Here is a 17,909-nt window from a genome sequence, read left to right on the forward strand (position 1 = left end):
AATCTGTATGTATTGTACCTATGTCTGACAGCCCGTGCTCTGGGAACTCATTCAGAAGGAGGAAAATGCTACAGTTTTTGAAATTCTTCTTCAGGTAAGTCTTACGCATCGCCTGGATGAGCATTGGTGAACATCATTTCTATTGATCTGGGAATGATCAGTAATATATCAGGAAACTCCTTCACTAAAGCTTCCTGAATGATATGCCAGTGGTGGGAACTCCCTTTATCCTCAAACGGGATCTTCAGACCATGAGCTATAATTATAAGCTAATGACTACTACTTTATAGAATTCTGCAAAATGTACTTGAATCCCTTATCAATGGTTTGTTGTAAGTTCCAGGAATGTAATGACCTTGACAATGAGATGAGATTATTCACTCATTAGTAAATACCTAAACTTGGAAAGCTTGTTTGTGCACAGCAAAATAAAATTTGAGAAATGATGTGTGATAAATCCACCAACGCCATGATAGATATCAAGCCCAAGATATATTCAGTTTAGAGATTGTTCCAAAGAGGTGTATTAGGCATAGATCCCATGTTACATCACCGATATCACATCACTCCAAACATATCCACAGTCAGGCCTTGTACACACGACCAAGTTTCTCTGCAAAAACCAGCAAGAAACTTGCTGGGAGATATTTTGTTGCCGAGGAAACCGGTCGTGTGTACATTTTCGTTGAGGAAACTTTGACGGGAATGGAGAAAATTGGCTTGTCGAGTTCCTCGACAGCCTAACAAGGAACTCGACGAGGAAAACGATGTGTTTCGCCAGTCGAGTTCCTCGGTCGTGTGTACGAGGCTTCAGTTTTCTGCCAGTGTGGAGGATCAAAAACGGAAAAGCCCTACTTTAAAGTACAGGCGGTCCCCAAGATATGGACTATAGGCTTGTTCTTAAGTTGAATCTGTTTATAAGTTGTAACAAATACATTTTTTAAGTGTAGCTCCAAAAATCAATTTTTAAAGGAGTTGTAAAGACCAAAATATTTTCCTCTTAAATTAAAGTCTGACAGTAGCTGATAAAGTAAAAAGTAATGTTTTGCATTATATCTAGTTTGATACTGTTGAAATCGAGCTGTTTTATTCACCTCCGTCACTCCTGAATCGTTATTCTCACTGACTTCCTGGTTTGGGGTGCAAAATTAATTTTGCTACATCACGGCCTAATGGGAACTACAGTTCCCATTAGGCTTAACCTCCATGCCTGAGAGGGATAAGAGAGCATCTTCACGCAGGGCTGTAGTCATAGGGAGGGGGTGAGCACATTCTGCTTTCCACCATGCAAAGCGGCTCAGATGCTGGTGGAAAGCAAGAAGAGGAGAGACAGGAAATGTCATTTTCAAACCTGGATTACTGTATTTTGGAGGTCAAAAGGAAAAACGAGGTAAGTGATATTTAAATGCTCTAGCTTACAGCAATCAATTGATCTAATAAAAAACAAACCTTTAGTGTTCCTTTAAGCTTTTTGGAAAACATAGGGAAGGGTTATCACCCCTGTAACATTTGTTTTGCTGTCTGTGCCCCTGTTCAGAAGATTTAACCTCACTTTCTGTCCCAATGACAATTGGATTTTGAAAATGTGGGGTTTTTAGTGAAACAAGGATTGGTGATAAAGCATCAGTGGACAGGAGACACCCTTTTGCCATATTAACTCTTACAGGAGAGAATTTCCCTTCCTAGGGGTAGATTTCCTCTCACTTCCTGTTGTCTCCCTCCGTTTGTAAGTAGGAGTCGTTTATAAGTCGGATGTTTGTAAGTAGAGGACTGCCTGTAGTTCCTCAAGTGGTTTAGGTCACTTTCCCATTCTACTGCCTATCATTGCATCTATCATAGCCCAAGTCACATCTATAATAAACATGGTGAGGAAGCCACAGGACAAACCTCCATGTGCAACCCGGTGTTCGCCTATCCATATGGGTGAAAGGGTCCCGGGGAATCTAGATGATACCACAAGATTCCCTCTGCATCCTTTCACTCCATTTATCATAGATGTGGATCGGGCTATAATTGATACAATGATAGTTGAGAGCATAGTATGGGGAACTCAGACTTAAAGGGTTTGTAAAGGTTTGTTTTTTATTTTTTAAATAGGTTCCTTTAAGCCAGTGCATTGTTGGTTCACTTATGCCTCGTTTCCACTGAGCGGATCGGTTCGGTACGGTTCGGTACGGTACTCTATTTTGGGTGTTTCCATTATGAAAGTGTGCCATAAAACCAAACCGTACCGCACCATTCTGGGTCCTGCTTCAGATGTGGGGCCATAGAAAATGGAACGGTTCAGTTAGGGCGGACCTACAATACATTACACTGATTGGTGGACACCCTAGGCATTTTTTCTAAACCCTGTATGGCCCCTGACGGTCCGACTTGCAGTGGAAACGCTCACCAGAATAGACCGGTCCGTTCTAACCGTTCCAAATTTACTGACCCAAACCGTTCCGTTCAGTGGAAACGAGGCATTACAGTACCCTTTCCTTCCATTTCCCTTCTAAATGTTTTTTTTCTTTGTCTGAATTCCTCACTTCCTGTTTCTCCTCAGTATGCTTTCCACCATCATCCGAGCGATGGAAAGTCATTTAGAACAGCTTACTGAACACCTTACTGAGGAGGAACAGGAAGTGAGAAATTCAGACAAAGAAAAAAAAAACATTTATAGGTAGATTCAGGTAGAGTTAGGCCGACTTATCAGTAGATAAGTCGACCTAACTCAGAATCTACGCCGACTTATGTTTAAGCGTATGCTCAAACAGAGATACGCTTAAACATATCTAAGATAAGACGGCTTGTGCCGTCCTATCTTAGGTTGCAATTTTTCGGATGGCCGCTAGGTGGTGCTTCCATTGTGGTCAGTGTAGAATATGTAAATGAGTTGATACGCCAATTCACGAACGTACGCCCGGCCGCCGCAGTAGTTTTACGCCGCTTCCGTAAGGCATTAGCAGGCCTAAAGTTATTCCATCTATTAGGTGGAATAACAATGTTAAAGTATGGCCGCCGTTCCCGCCGCGAGATTCAAATTTTTTACGTTGTTTGCGTAAGTCGTCCGCGAATCGGGATTTACGTTGTTTACGTCCACGTCGAAATCAATAGGCCCGTACGGCGTACTTAGCCGCAATGCACACTGGGAAATGTAGGCGCCCAATGCATGCGCAGTAAAAAAGGTCAAGCCTCATTACCCTCAAACACGCTCCCTCCAACACATTTGAATTCGGCGCTCTTACGCCCGCCCGCTTTAGGCTACGCCACCGTATATTAGCAGGCAAGTACATTGAGAATCATGTACTTGCCTAGCTAACTTACGGCGGCGTAGCCTAAACAGGCTAAGCTACGCCGCCGCAAGTTTAGGCAGATGTACTTGAATCTACCTATTAGAAGGTAAATCGAAGGAAAAGGTTAGTGAACCAACAATGCACTAGCTTAAAAGGAACCTATTTAGAAAATAAAAAATGAACCTTTACAACCCCTTTAAACTGCTTAAGGAACTACTTCAAGCCCTTTCCGTTTTCTTTGGAGTAATGCAGTAAGCTGATATCAGTAGTTATGTGATCCTAATAATGTAACATGAGATCCATGCCAAATATACCTCTTTGATTGGCTGACCAAGCCAATAATAAAAATATACTTATTACTATTCTCCCTCTTCTCCCACATGTCCTTCCCACCTACCCTGCTTCTTGCTCCAATCCTTTTCCTCACTTTTTCATTTTACTGTCTTCTTTCTCGGTACTCATTATATATTTGTAGACAAGTGCAGTTTTTCTCCACTGCAGGTGGCGCTTAACCGCAGTGGCTCTGCAGCTGGAGAGTAAGTCAGGAGGAACCTGGTTCCTTTATGGTTTCCTGGGTCACTGAGAAGCAATCCAGTTGGATGCTGTTGCTCCATGTGACTCTGGCAGTCACCTTGGGTCAAGTAGAGTCTATTTAAGGCCCTGGCTCCTGGGCAAGTGGGCAGTGAAGGGAAAGGTACCCCATCTGTTAGGGATAGTATGAGTGGTACGGAATGGTTGCTGACAAGGAGGGAAAACGTAGAGTCGCATCTCCATCTTCCCATTTGGGCATAAAACAGCCAGGCCACATTCTGCCCCTCTCTACAGATGCTGTCATTCCGGTAAGAACTCGCTCTGTTCACGTTGTTGTAACCGTGAATGCACCCGGCTGGGCAGTCTTTCCACCAGGATTGTTGTGAACTGTTGCTGCTTAGTGTCAATGCAAATTTATTATCTAATGCTGAATCCGCATACCCTGATTAAACATTTGAATTCAAAATGTATATTTAAAGACATTGGAGTAGCATCATGTTTCTTCAATATCTTATACACATATTAAAAAAAAAATTGTATTATTATACAGGATGCATAAAGAGCCAACAGTTTGCGCAGCGCTTTTGAAATATAAAGAGAGATAGGACAGTTACAATCCAATCCAATACAAGGGTTAAGAGTTTATGTGTTTATTTGGCAATATGGCTAATATATGCATGCCAGGGTGCTAGGTGTTATCCTGGACTCTGAATTTTAATGCCGCGTACACACGACCATTTTTCATGATGAGAAAAATGCAATTTTTTAAATTGGTTATGAAAAATGGTCGTGTGTATGCTCCAGAGCATTTTTCTCGACAAGAAAAATGGCCGTTAAAAATGTAGAACCTGCTCTATTTTTTCTCGTCGTTTTTCACGTCATTCTATCTCTCGTGAAAAACAGTCATGTGAGTGTCAATGAGAAAAACATTGTTTTTTCCCATGACATGAATAACGGTCGTGTGTACGCGGCATAAGAACAGGATCAATATACATTTTTTTGGGTTAACAAACACTTTAATTCTGATAGTACAGGTAGTACCGGAAAATCTTTCATATATTAGCGCCAATGTGTTTTGTATGCTATAATTAATGCTATTGTCAAAACTCTATTTTTTCCATTTAGCTTTTTATGCCTTTTTTTACATTTGTTAAAATTAGCAGGCTCAGAATAAATACATAAAGCACAAAAAAAATCGATGCTGTCGTGCACAATATAATACTGAAAATGACATTGATACCAACAGGAAAACTTTAACTGACATATGCGAATATGACTCCCCTGTCAGGCACTAATACTTTAGTACTATTTTTTATTTTTTTTGCCATACAGACTTTTTTTGCTCTCTTTTTACCTTTTTAAGATAAGTAAGTGCAGCGCAAAAAATGAGTGGTCTTGGAACAAACTTAGGCCGCATACACACGATCAGTCCATCCGATGAGAACGGTCCGAAGGACCGTTGTCATCGGTTAACCGATGAAGCTGACTGATGGTCTGATGTGCCTACACACCATCGGTTAAAAAAACTATCGTGTCAGAACGCAGTGACGTAAAACACAACGACGTGCTGAAAAAAACGAAGTTCAATGCTTCCAAGCATGCGTCGACTTGATTCTGAGCATGCGTGGATTTTTAACCAAGGCTTTTGCATACTAACGATCGGTTTTGACTTATCGGTTAGGCGTCCATCGGTTAAATTTTAAAGCAAGTTCTAATATTATTTTGACCGAAGGTTAACTGACCGATGGGGCCCACACACGATCGGTTTGGACCGATGAAAACGGTCCTTCAGTCCGTTTTCATGGGTTTTGACCGATCGTGTGTACATGGCCTAAGACTAGATATTACATGTGCATAATAGGTGATCTATTTAAGTGAACTTAATACATAAACACTAGGGGCCAGATTCACAAAGAGATACGATGGTGTATCTACAGATACACCATCGTATCTCTGACGTAAACTGGTCCTATCTATGCGCCTGATTCATAGAATCAGATACGCATAGATAGGGCTAGATCCGACAGTGTTACAATGTGTTACACTGTCGGATCTTTTTTTCAATTTAAAAATGTCGCCGGGGGCGTTCCCGCTGATTTACGATAAATAATATGTAAATCAGCGAGATACGCAAATTCACGAACGTACGCGGACCCGTCGCAGTGTTCTTACGTCGTTTCCGTAGCGGTTTTCCGTCGTATACTTACCCTTTCTTTTATCAGGCGCAGCCATAGTTAAGTATAGCCAAAGTTCCCGCGTCGAATTTAAATTTTTTAACGTCGTTTGCGTAAGTCGTTCTCGAATACGGACGGACGTCGTTTACATAAGCGTCGCAACCACTGACGTCCTAGCGACGTCAGTGGGAGCAATGCACGCCGGAAAATTTCGCGGACGGCGCCTGCGCATTTAAATCGGCGCGGGAACGCGCCTGATTTAAATATGACACTCCCCTAGCCGCGGAATTTTAATTCCGCTGGGGGATTTAGGATCCGCCGTCGCAAGTTTGGAGGTAAGTGGTTTGTGAATTAGCCACTTGCCTCCTAAACTTGCGGGAGCGGATCTTAATTCACGTAGATCGAGCGGATCTATAGATCCGCTGAGCTACGTGAATCTGGCCCTATGAATCAGTCGCATAGATACTCTGAGAGATACGACAGAGTTTCTGAGATACTCCGTCGTATCTCCTTTGTGAATCTGGCCCTAATACTTTAGTACTATTTTTAATTTTTTTTGCCATACAGACTTTTTTTGCTCTCTTTTTACCTTTTCAAGATAAGTAAGTGCAGCGCTAAGAATGAGTGGTCTTAGAACAAACTAAGACTAGATATTACATGTGCACAGGGCCGGACTTACCATTGGCCTTGACTGGGCTCAAGCCCAGGGGCCCCACCCAATAGGGGGCCCCCTTTAAAAAAAAAAAAAAAAAATTTTTTTTTTTTTTTTTTTTTTTTTTTAGGGGTCCGGAGGCCCCCAGGGGCCCGGAGGCCCCCAGGGCCCCGGACGGCAACCCCCCTTTTTTTTAATTTATTTTTTGTAAAAAAATGTTTTTTTTTATATATTTTTTATTTTTATATATGTAATATTATATATATATATATATATATATATATATTTTATTATTATTATTAAAGGGCCCAGGGGTCTCCAGGGCCCCCGGATGGCAACCCACCTTTTTTATTTTTTTATAAAAAAAATTACATTTTTTTTTATATATATATATATATATATATATATATATATATATATATATATATATATATATATATATATATATTTTTTATTAAAGGGCTCAGAGGTCCCCAGGGCCCCATGTGGCAACCCCCCCCTTTTTTATTTTTTTTATAAATGTTTATTTTTTTATTTTTGTTTATTTTTTTATTTTTTATTAAAAGGCCCAGAGGTTCCCAGGGGCCCAGAGGTCCCCAGGGCCCCCGGGTTTGGCAACCTCCCTTTTTTTTATGTATTTTTTTATAAATGTTTTTTTTTTTATTATTAAAGGGCCCAGAGGTTTATTTTTTCTTTTTATTAAAAGGCCCAGAGGTCCCCAGGGCCCCGGATGGCTACATATATTTATATATATTTGTTTTCTTCTTTATTTCTTCTTTTTTTTGTAAAGGCCCCCCCGCTTCTCAATTTGCGGCAGCCCCCACGCTTCTCAATTTCAGGCGGCAGCACCCCCACCCCCCTAGGTTCTCTGCTTCAGGGGGCCCATGCCTTAAGCTGTGCAAGGGGCCCCAAAATTCCTGATGGCGGCCCTGCGCATACCTCCCAACACGCACGGATTCTGTGGGACTTTCCCGCACAGACAGCTTCTTCCCGCAGTCCCGCAAAAGGGTTAATTTTCCCGCACTGCAAGAGGAGGCAGCACGGAAGCAGGAGGAACCGGAGTGGTGTGTGGAGGACTGTGGCTGCTGAAGGGAAGATAGCCGAGAGCCGGGCTAATGACAGTCTGTGACCCCGGCTGTTGGCACAGGTGAGAGGCACTCCCCCCCTCAACAACTGCAAAATCCCCCCCCGCTCAACAACTTTAATGCGCTCCCCCCCGCTCAACAACTTCAAGTCGCCCCCCCCCCCCGCTCAACAACTTCGATCCCCCCCAATTCTCGGCTCCAGGGGGCCCCTTCAACACTCAAGCCCAGGGGCCCCCACCACCCTAAGTCCTGCCCTGCATGTGCATAATAGGTGAACTATTTAAGTGAACTTAATACATAAACACAAAGGCCCGGATTCACATACATTTGCGCATGTTTATGCCGGTGTAGCGTATCTTTTTTAGGCTACGCCGGCGTAGCGCAGAGCGGAAAGCACAGTATTCACAAAGCACTCGCTCCCAAATCTACGCTGGGTTCCCCCGGCGTAAGTCGTCGTAAGTGGAAGTGGGCGTGAGCCATGCTAATGAGGCATGACCCCATGTAAATGATGGGCCGAGCGCCATTAAGATACGACTAACGTACGGCGCATGCTCCGTCCCATGGACGTATCCCAGTGCGCATGCTCAGAATCACGTCGAAACAACTGCCTAAGATACGTCGAATCAGTGCCTACGACGTGAACGTAACCTAAGCCCAACCCTATTCACGTACTACTACGTAAATGACGTAAAATACGACGGCTGTTCCCTGGTCCATACCTTTGCATGAGCTGCGCCTCATAGATGGGGAATAACTTTACACCGGACGTAAGCCTTACGCAAACCGCGTATATTATGCGCCGGGCGCAACTACGTTCATGTGAATCGACGTATCTCCCTCATTTGCATATTTGCAATGAGGCGGCCAGTGTAAATATGCGCCTACGATTCTCCGGCATAGGAAAGTTACGTCAGTCGGATCAAACCTATTTTCAGGCATATCTAGTTCTGTGGGCACAGCGCATAGATACAACGGCGCACATTTACACTTACGCGGCGTATCTCAAGATACGTTGGCGTAAGTGCTTTGTGAATCCGGGCCAAAAAATATAAAATAGCGATGGTTACAGACCAAAGCAAAAAATGTCCTTGGAAGTGAAAAAAATGGGGGTATTCCAATATACAAACAAGTGAAAATGTGTCCAGAATGATTAGTGACAAAAAATGGATCATAAATGTGAATAAGACGTTGTGTCAAACAAATTGATAGAAGATCCACCACCAGAAACACCAAACGTTTACCAGAGGGATTGAACTCAGATACGTATACACCTAGTGAGTCAATCAGGCTTTATGGTATATTAAACCCAGGGAAGACTGAGGCCTCGTAAACACGACCGAGGAACTCGTCAGGCGAAACACATCCCTTTCCTCGTCGAGTTCCTTGTTAGGCTTGTCGAGGAACTCGACAAGCCAATTTTCACACTCCCGTCAAAGGAAAAAGATGCTCTCTTTTTGGCTCATCGAGTTCCTCGACAGTTTCCTCGATGAAAAACGTACACACGACCGGTTTCCTCGGCAAAAAAAATCTCCCACCAAGTTTCTTGATGGATTCTGCCGAGGAAAACGGTCGTGTGTACGGGGCCTCAGGCTCACTCAATGAACACAGCCTCCAGATAGGTAATAAGTTCAGGACGGTGGACTTCAGTTGGTTTAGTTTAAACAGGCACTCAGCCCAAACATTCAGTTTATAAAAGAGAAGAAGAAAGAAGGAATATAGCGTAATTCCGTTAAGAAATCAATAAATATTTAATTAATAAAACGGAGGAGTTACACTCACATTTCTGCAGTAAAAAAGCATTTGTAATAGAACAGTGACAGTGGTATCGGCAATAGCTTCCCTATTCCTGTTTGGTGACAGTGAGGCCTCGTACACACGACCCGACATGTCCGATGAAAACGGTCCGCAGACCGTTTTCATCGGACATGTCTGCTGGCAGAATTTGGTCTGATGTGTGTACACACCATCAGACCAAATTCCCCGCGGACAGAATACGCGGTGACGACGCGGTGACGTGGTGGCAACGATGACGCGGCGACGTGCGCGAACCCGGAAGTTCAATGCTTCCACGCATGCGTCGAATCACTTTGACGCCATGTGCGGGTTCTCGGGCCAGCGGACATGTCCGATGAGTCGTACTGACCATCGGACATGTCCGACGGACAGGTTTCCACCGGACAAGTTTCTTAGCATGCTAAGAAACTTTTGTCCGCTGGAAACCTGTCCGCTCTGCCAGGAATCCGGTCCGCTAGGCCCTACACACGGTCGGACATGTCCGCGGACTAGTTTCAGCAGACATGTTCGGTCGTGTGTACGAGGCCTGATAAAAAACTGACAAATTCCACACTCTTTCAAAAGAAAAACAAAAAGAAAAAAGCACTGGAAGACATTTTTCACATCTTGTCCTGCTTCAGTGAATAGCAGACCCTTTCCTGCTTGACGGTCATCTTAAGAGTTACATTACAAGTCATACAATTTTGTTATATCACAGGAATATTTGCACATGCCTAAAGGAGGATTCCAGAAGGTCCTCATGTCAGCAGAAAACGATGCAGTGGAAAGGTTCCTCTCTCTGATGCATAGGTCATGGCCCAGAATTCAGGTGAGATGAAGTAGAGCTAGATTAATGACAAAGCAATATAAGGTAACGTGCATTTATAATAGATAATAACTATTGCTTAAAATGGTTTCAATGGCTAATGTGTTTTTTTTTTTTTTTTTACCTTAACGTGATTTTAAAGGTTACATTTTTATTATCTTTAAATAACAAACATATCATACTTACCTCCACTGTGCAGTTCGTTTTGCACAAAATGTCCCCGATCCTCCTGTTCTGGGGTCCCTAGGTGTCTCTCTCGGCTCCTCCCAACTTTAGATAACCCCCTCTGGGAAGCACTCCCCCAAGGGGGTTACCTTGCGGGCGCAGTCCCGAGTCGTGCATTAAGCGTCCATAGCCAACAATTGCAGGACTCGGCCCCACCCCCCGGCGCCTGTGTCATTGGATTTGATTGACAGCAGCGTAAGCCAATGACTGCGCTGCTATTAATCTATCCAATGAAGAGCCGAGAAGGCGCGTTCGTGACGCAGGACTTTCCAGGGCTCAGGTAAGTAAAACGGGGGGCTGGGAAGGCCGGTAATCGTCAGATGTTTTTTCACCTTAATGCATAGGATGCATTAAGGTGAAAAAACATGAACCTTTACAACCCCTTTAATGATGGTCTATATACAGTATATGCGGTGGATACGGTGCAAGGACCTTATTAGGATGGCAGAGCTTTCTTTGTGCTAAATCTTCTAAATTAGGGTTCCTTCACATCAGTTTTGCTTCCACTTTTTCTGGATCAAGATATCTAGGAATTTGAACTGGCTGAGCTTGATTCATTTATGTCTTTCTTTAGTCTCCATAAGATGTAAATGACATTCCTATTGCCGATGTATACAGATGTTATTTCAAAGTGTAGTGCTCATTATTGGTATATCCATTGCATTCAAGTTAGAACAAATTATGGGCCGGATTCAGAAAGGACTTACGACGACGTATCTCCAGATACGCTGACGTAAATGTCCAAATGTGCGCCGTCGTATCTATACGCGTATTCTGGAAATCAGATACGCCTGAATTTTGACAAGATACTACCGACGTAAGTCTCCTACGCCGTCGTATCTTGGGTGCATATTTACGCTGGCCGTAAGGGGCGCTTCCGTAGATTTACGCGTCGAATATGCAAATGACCTAGATACGCCGATTCACGAACGTACTTGCGCCCGTTGCATTAAGCTATGCCGTTTACGTAAGGCATACGTCCAGCGTAAAGTTACCCCTGCTATATGAGGCGCAAGTAATTCAAAGGTATGGACGTCGGAACAAGCGTCAGATTGTACGTCGTTTGCGTAAGTCGTACGTGAATGGGTTTGGGCGTAGGTTACGTTCACGTCATTGCCATTGAGCCGTCGTATCCTACGGCGTAAATTCGATGTGATTCTGAGCATGCGCTGTTCGTTCGGCGCTTCATTTAAATGGGGTCACGATTGATTTCAATACAACACGCCCACTACCAGCCTACTTTGAATTAGGCGGGCTTACGCCGGCCCATTTACGCTACACCGCCGTAACTTAGGGAGCAAGTGCTTTGTGAATACTGTACTTGCCTCTCTATGTTATGTCGGCAAAGCGCATATGAGATGCGCTACGCCCGCACAGAGTTACGCCGATCTCTGTGAATCTGGCCCTATGTGTATACACCACTGCGATCTGTGAAATAACCAGGGCTTTTTTTCAGGGGAAACCGAGTTCCACCACCTGACTCAGACCCTTTGGTGCCTGCTCACCACAATCACTTGTAAACACAGAAGTCTGGTTTCTTTGTGTACAAGTCACAGCTCTGCACTCTGTGTGTAACCCCCCCCTGAACTCTACACTCTGTATGTAATGCAATCCTGGTATTTAATGCCCCTTCTACTGTTTGTGAACTCTGAACGGGGTCGTGGTTGAGTTCCTGCGCCTATTTTCTGAGAAAAAAAGCTCTGGAAATAACAATGTATTTTTAAAATGTATTATATATGTTTTGTCTTTTACTATAACGACATACATCTTTTCTTTCTCCAGGTGTCACAACCAGATGAAAAAGGATTAGAAACTCTGACATCAATGGTTATCCAAAAGTTTCCCCGCTTAACACCCCAAATATTTGTGGATCTTTCTCAGTTTATACCATTTATGTCTATATCTGACATTGTCAGCTTTCCACTCAACCTACTGGCCAATCAGAGTGTGTAAGTCAGGCTGTCAAGCAAGCAGATTAATCAATAAGTTTACATATATAAATACATCTTCATTGTCTTGATAATTATTAGATGTTTTAAAAAAATATATATATTAATTATTTTTTCATTATATTTGTTGCATTGTAGTGATGTAGCAATCTGTATTTAGAGTACTAATGTAAAGGCTTGTACAGTGCCTTGCAAAAGTATTCGGCCCCTTTGAACTTTGCGACCTTTTGCCACATTTCAGGCTTTAAACATAAAGATAGAAAACTGTAATTTTTTTTGAAGAATCAAAAACAAGTGGGACACAATCATAAAGTGGAACGAAATTTATTGGATATTTCAAACTTTTTTAACAAATAAAAAACTGAAAAATTGGGGCATGCAAAATTATTCAGCCCCCTTAAATTATTATTTTGTAGCGCCACCTTTTGCTGAGATTACAGCTGTAAGTCGCTTGGGGTATGTCTCTATCAGTTTTGCACATCGAGAGACTGACATTTTTGCCCATTCCTCCTTGCAAAACAGCTCGGGCTCAGTGAGGTTGGATGGAGAGCATTTTGTGAACAGCAGTTTTCAGTTCTTTCCACAGATTCTCGATTTGATTCAGGTCTGGACTTTGACTTGGCCATTCTAACACCTGGATATGTTTATTTTGTTATATTGTAGATTTTGCTTTATGTTTTGGATCATTGTCTTGTTGGAAGACAAATCTCCGTCCCAGTCTCAGGCCTTTTGCAGACTCCATCAGGTTTTCTTCCAGAATGGTCCTGTATTTGGCTCCATCCATCTTCCCATCAATTTTAACCATCTTCCCTGTCCCTGCTGAAGAAAAGCAGGCCCAAACCATGATGCTGCCACCACCATGTTTCACAGTGGGGATGGTGTGTTCAGGGTGATGAGCTGTGTTGCTTTTACGCCAAACATAACATTTTGCATTGTTGCCAAAAAGTTTGATTTTGGTTTCATCTGACCAGAGCACCTTCTTCCACATGTTTGGTGTGTCTCCCAGGTGGCTTGTGGCAAACTTTAAACTACACTTTTTATGGATATCTTTAAGAAATGGCTTTCTTCTTGCCACTCTTCCATAAAGGCCAGATTTGTGCAGTATATGACTGATTGTTGTCCTATGGACAGAGTCTCCCACCTCAGCTGTAGATCTCTGCAGTTCATCCAGAGTGATCATGGGCCTTTTGGCTGCATCTCTGATCAGTCTTCTCCTTGTATGAGCTGAAAGTTTATAGGAAAGGCCAGGTCTTCGTAGATTTGCAGTGGTCTGATACTCCTTCCATTTCAATATTATCGCTTGCACAGTGCTTCTTGGGATGTTTAAAGCTTGGGAAATCTTTTTGTATCCAAATCCGGCTTTAAACTTCTCCACAACAGTATCTCGGACCTGCCTGGTGTGTTCCTTGTTCTTCATGATTCTCTCTGCGCTTTAAACGGACCTCTGAGACTATCACAGTGCAGGTGCATTTATACGGAGACTTGATTACACACAGGTGGATTCTATTTATCATCATTAGTCATTTAGGTCAACATTGGATCATTCAGAGATCCTCACTGAACTTCTGGAGAGAGTTTGCTGCACTGAAAGTAAAGGGGCTGAATAATTTTGCACGCCCAATTTTTCAGTTTTTTATTTGTTAAAAAAGTTTGAAATATCCAATAAATTTCGTTCCACTTCATGATTGTGTCCCACTTGTTGTTGATTCTTCAAAAAAAATTACAGTTTTATATCCTTATGTTTGAAGCCTGAAATGTGGCAAAAGTTCGCAAAGTTCAAGGGGGCCGAATACTTTCACAAGGCACTGTATATGGTAAGCAGCACTGTTATAAAACTGCAGGGAAGAAAATCACTTGATTCCCCTATCAAACACTCCCGTGTAGCCATTGTGTTCTCCCTGAGGAAGGGGGAGGCGAAGGCAGCCCCCCCCCCCCGGACAACACATTGATTATTGCTAGTGGTTATAACAGCCACTAGCAATAATCGCATGTAAAATCCGACATACTGGTTGTACCCAAATTGATCGATTGATCAACTTTGGCACACATTCGGCCTGCCCATACATGGTTCAAATCTCAGTCAGTTCAGCAGGAACATGCCTAGATTCGAACCGCCTATGGCCATCTTAAAGCAGCATTGTGTATATATATGTACATACAGCTCAGTTCAAATATAATTTGCTGAAAATAATTAATTTGTTCTAGATTAGAAGCAATCAGGATCCATAGTCCAGATATGAAAATTGCTCAGAAGCGTGCATTTGTGAAACGTCTCCTTCAGACTAAAACAATTGGTGATATCCCATCGTGGCCCCCACACTTTCTCACATCCATTCAACCACTTCTACCCTTCATGCCGTTCTGTCATTTCATCCAACTGAGCGCTGATCAGGTCAGTATGTCATGTTTACCAGACTAGTAGTATGGGCTTTAGTTCTTCATATATCATGCATGTACTGTGTGCAACGCTGCCAGACTTGCTTCTGCTGATCCTGGGTATCTAAAGTAGACTTTTCCCAATGCTGGTGCCTTTAAGATTTTCCTATATGTTTTCTAAGAGTGTTCATATAATAACTAGTTACTTAACAATATTGAAAAAAAAGAAAAACTCTTAAAATTGAATAATTTTATATTATTAGGTTAAAGGGTAACTAAACTGCATCTGAGCACCACAAACATTAAACGCTATTTAATTAATTGTAATATTTAACTACTTGCTGACCTGCCGCCGCAGTTCTACGGCGGCAGGCCAGCTCCCCTGCGCGAGAGCCCGTACAATAACGTTGGCTCTTTAAACGGCCACTAGGGGCGCGTGCGCGCCGCCAGAGGCGCGCACCCCCCGTTCGTCCCTGACTCCTGTTGGCGTGCCCGATCGCCGCCGGGCACCCGCGATTGCTCGTTACAGAGCGAGGATCGGGAGCTGTGTTTGTAAACACACAGCTCCCGGTCAGGGGAGAAATGCCTGACCGTCTGTTCATACAATGTATGAACAGCGATCAGTCATTTCCCCTAGTGAGGCCACCCCCCTACAGTTAGAACACACCCAGGGAACATACTTGACCCCTTCCCCTAGTGTTAACCCCTTCACTGCCAGTGGCATTTTTATAGTAATCCAATGCATTTTTATAGCACTGATCGCTATAAAAATGCCAATGGTCCCAAAAAATGTGTCAAAAGTGTCCGAAGTGTCCGCCATAATGTCGCAGTACTGAAAAAAAAAAAACGCTGATCGCTGCCATTACTAGTAAAAAAAATAATAATAATAAAAATGCCATAAAACTACTCCCTATTTTGTAAACGCTATAACTTTTGCGCAAACCAATCAATAAACGTTTATTGCGATTTTTTTTTACGAAAAATATGCAGAAGAATACGTATCGGCCTAAACCGAGGAAAAAAAATGTTTTTTTTATATATTTTTGGGGGATATTTATTATAGCAAAAAGTAAAAAATATTCATTTTTTTTTCAAAATTGTCGCTCTATTTTTGTTTATAGCGCAAAAAACTAAAAACAGCAGAGGTGATCAAATACCACCAAAAGAAAGCTCTATTTGTGGGAAAAAAAGGACGCCAATTTTGTTTGGGAGCCACGTCGCACGACCGCGCAATTGTCAGTTAAAGCGACGCAGTGCCGAATCGCAAAAAGTGCTCTGGTCTTTGACCAGCAATATGGTCCGGGGGTTAAGTGGTTAAAGCAAACTCCATCCATGTCTCTATGCTTTATTTTGTTGAGAAATCACTTTGAAAAATACCTCCCTAGCATTGCTAACCACAGCCATTTTGAGTAAGGGCAGACGATTCATGTAACATTTACTTCATGGAATCCATCTGCCCTTAGCACAAGCTTGCAGACAGGAGGGTGTGCTTAGCTGAGAAAGATCCCCTCCTCCAGATTAAAGAAAACAAATGCCCATGAAGACTCATGGGATGTATGGGCACCATTTTGGCCTAGGCCAGAAACCAGGAAGCAACTGAAGAAATGGAAAAAAAAAAGTTAAAAACAGGTAAATATAATATAATTACCTTCCTATCTATTTACGGTAATTATGTTAGTAGCATACATATTACAAATGGTTATTGCTGATTAAGTGAGTTTACTTCAGCTTTAACACCACTTGCAATTGACTGGATATATACAGTATATTTAGAGGACCAAAAGATGTCCAAGAGCTCCCCATTGAACGCTGTGTTTAAAACATGAAAAACAGGAAGTAGATCGCGCTAATATAATCAACCAGCTATCTGCAAAATCATATATCAAATACAGTATGAGTGACAACAGAAAACAGTGAGCTGTGACACATGAAACTATATTCAGTGAAAAATATATGAATAAATGAATAAATTGTCCTTAGTGAAAAATACCTCAATGAAGAAAAAGTAAAAATAAAAAGTATATACACATGAATGAAAAATATATATATATATATATAAACATGAATGAAAAAAATGTATTAATGAAAAAAATATTGATAGATGAATCCTGTAATGAGCCAAAAGTCCACCATACAGAAGTTTCAAATAAAGATGTCCCCAGTGCAGAAATTGTAAAACATCCCAGGAAAGGTGATGAGAAAGCACTTCCACCAAAGACAAACACTGCCTCTTACCGAATATTATTGGTCTCTGTTTGGTCTCTGCTATAAAAATGCATTGGATTACTATAAAAATGCCACTGGCAGTGAAGGGGTTAACACTAGGGGGCGGGGAAGGGGTTAAGTATGTTTAACCACTAGCCGACCAGCCACCGTCATTATACGGCGGCAGGTCGGCTCTCCTGGGCGAAAGCCCGTAGCTATACGTCCTATCGTATAGCCGCCACTAGGGGGCGCGTGCGCGCCGCCCGCTCGCCCCCGACTCCCGTGCGTGTGCCCGGCGGGCGCGATCGCCGCCGGGCACACGCGATCGCTCGTTACAGAGCGGGGACCGGGAGCTGTGTGTGTAAACACACAGCTCTCGGTCCTGTCAGCGGGGGAAATGCTGATTTTCTGTTCATACAATGTATGAACAGAAGATAAGTGTTTCCCCTAGTGAGGCCACCCCCCCCCCACAGTAAGAACACACCCAGGCATACTTAACCCCTTCCCCGCCCCCTAGTGTTAACCCCTTCACTGCCAGTGGCATTTTTATAGTAATCTAATGCATTTTTATAGCACTGATCGCTATAAAAATGCCAATGGTCCCAAAAATTGGTCAAAAGTGTCCGAAGTGTCCGCCATAATGTCGCAGTAACGAAAAAAAATCGCTGATCGCCGCCATTACTAGTAAAAAAAATATATTAATAAAAATGCCATAAAAATACCCCCTATTTTGTAAACGCTATAACTTTTGCGCAAACCAATCAATAAACGCTTATTGCGATTTTTTTTACGAAAAATATGTAGAAGAATACGTATCGGCCTAAACTAAGGAAAAAAA

At 42.6% G+C, this 17,909-nt stretch overlaps 1 protein-coding gene across 1 annotated transcript in view; it reads left to right on the forward strand.

Moving 5' to 3' along the window:
* The window catches only part of STRC (stereocilin), a 152,935-nt gene that overhangs the window by 19,577 nt on the left and 115,449 nt on the right, over positions 1–17,909 (forward strand). Inside the window, exons 5-8 of the mRNA XM_040341538.1 lie at positions 32–94; positions 10,209–10,319; positions 12,324–12,490; positions 14,696–14,882. Coding sequence (XP_040197472.1) covers positions 32–94; positions 10,209–10,319; positions 12,324–12,490; positions 14,696–14,882 — 528 coding nt within the window. The remainder of the gene's footprint in view (positions 1–31; positions 95–10,208; positions 10,320–12,323; positions 12,491–14,695; positions 14,883–17,909) is intronic.

The sequence above is a fragment of the Rana temporaria genome, chromosome 3 (assembly GCF_905171775.1).
Source record: "Rana temporaria chromosome 3, aRanTem1.1, whole genome shotgun sequence".
Lineage (NCBI taxonomy): Eukaryota > Metazoa > Chordata > Amphibia > Anura > Ranidae > Rana > Rana temporaria.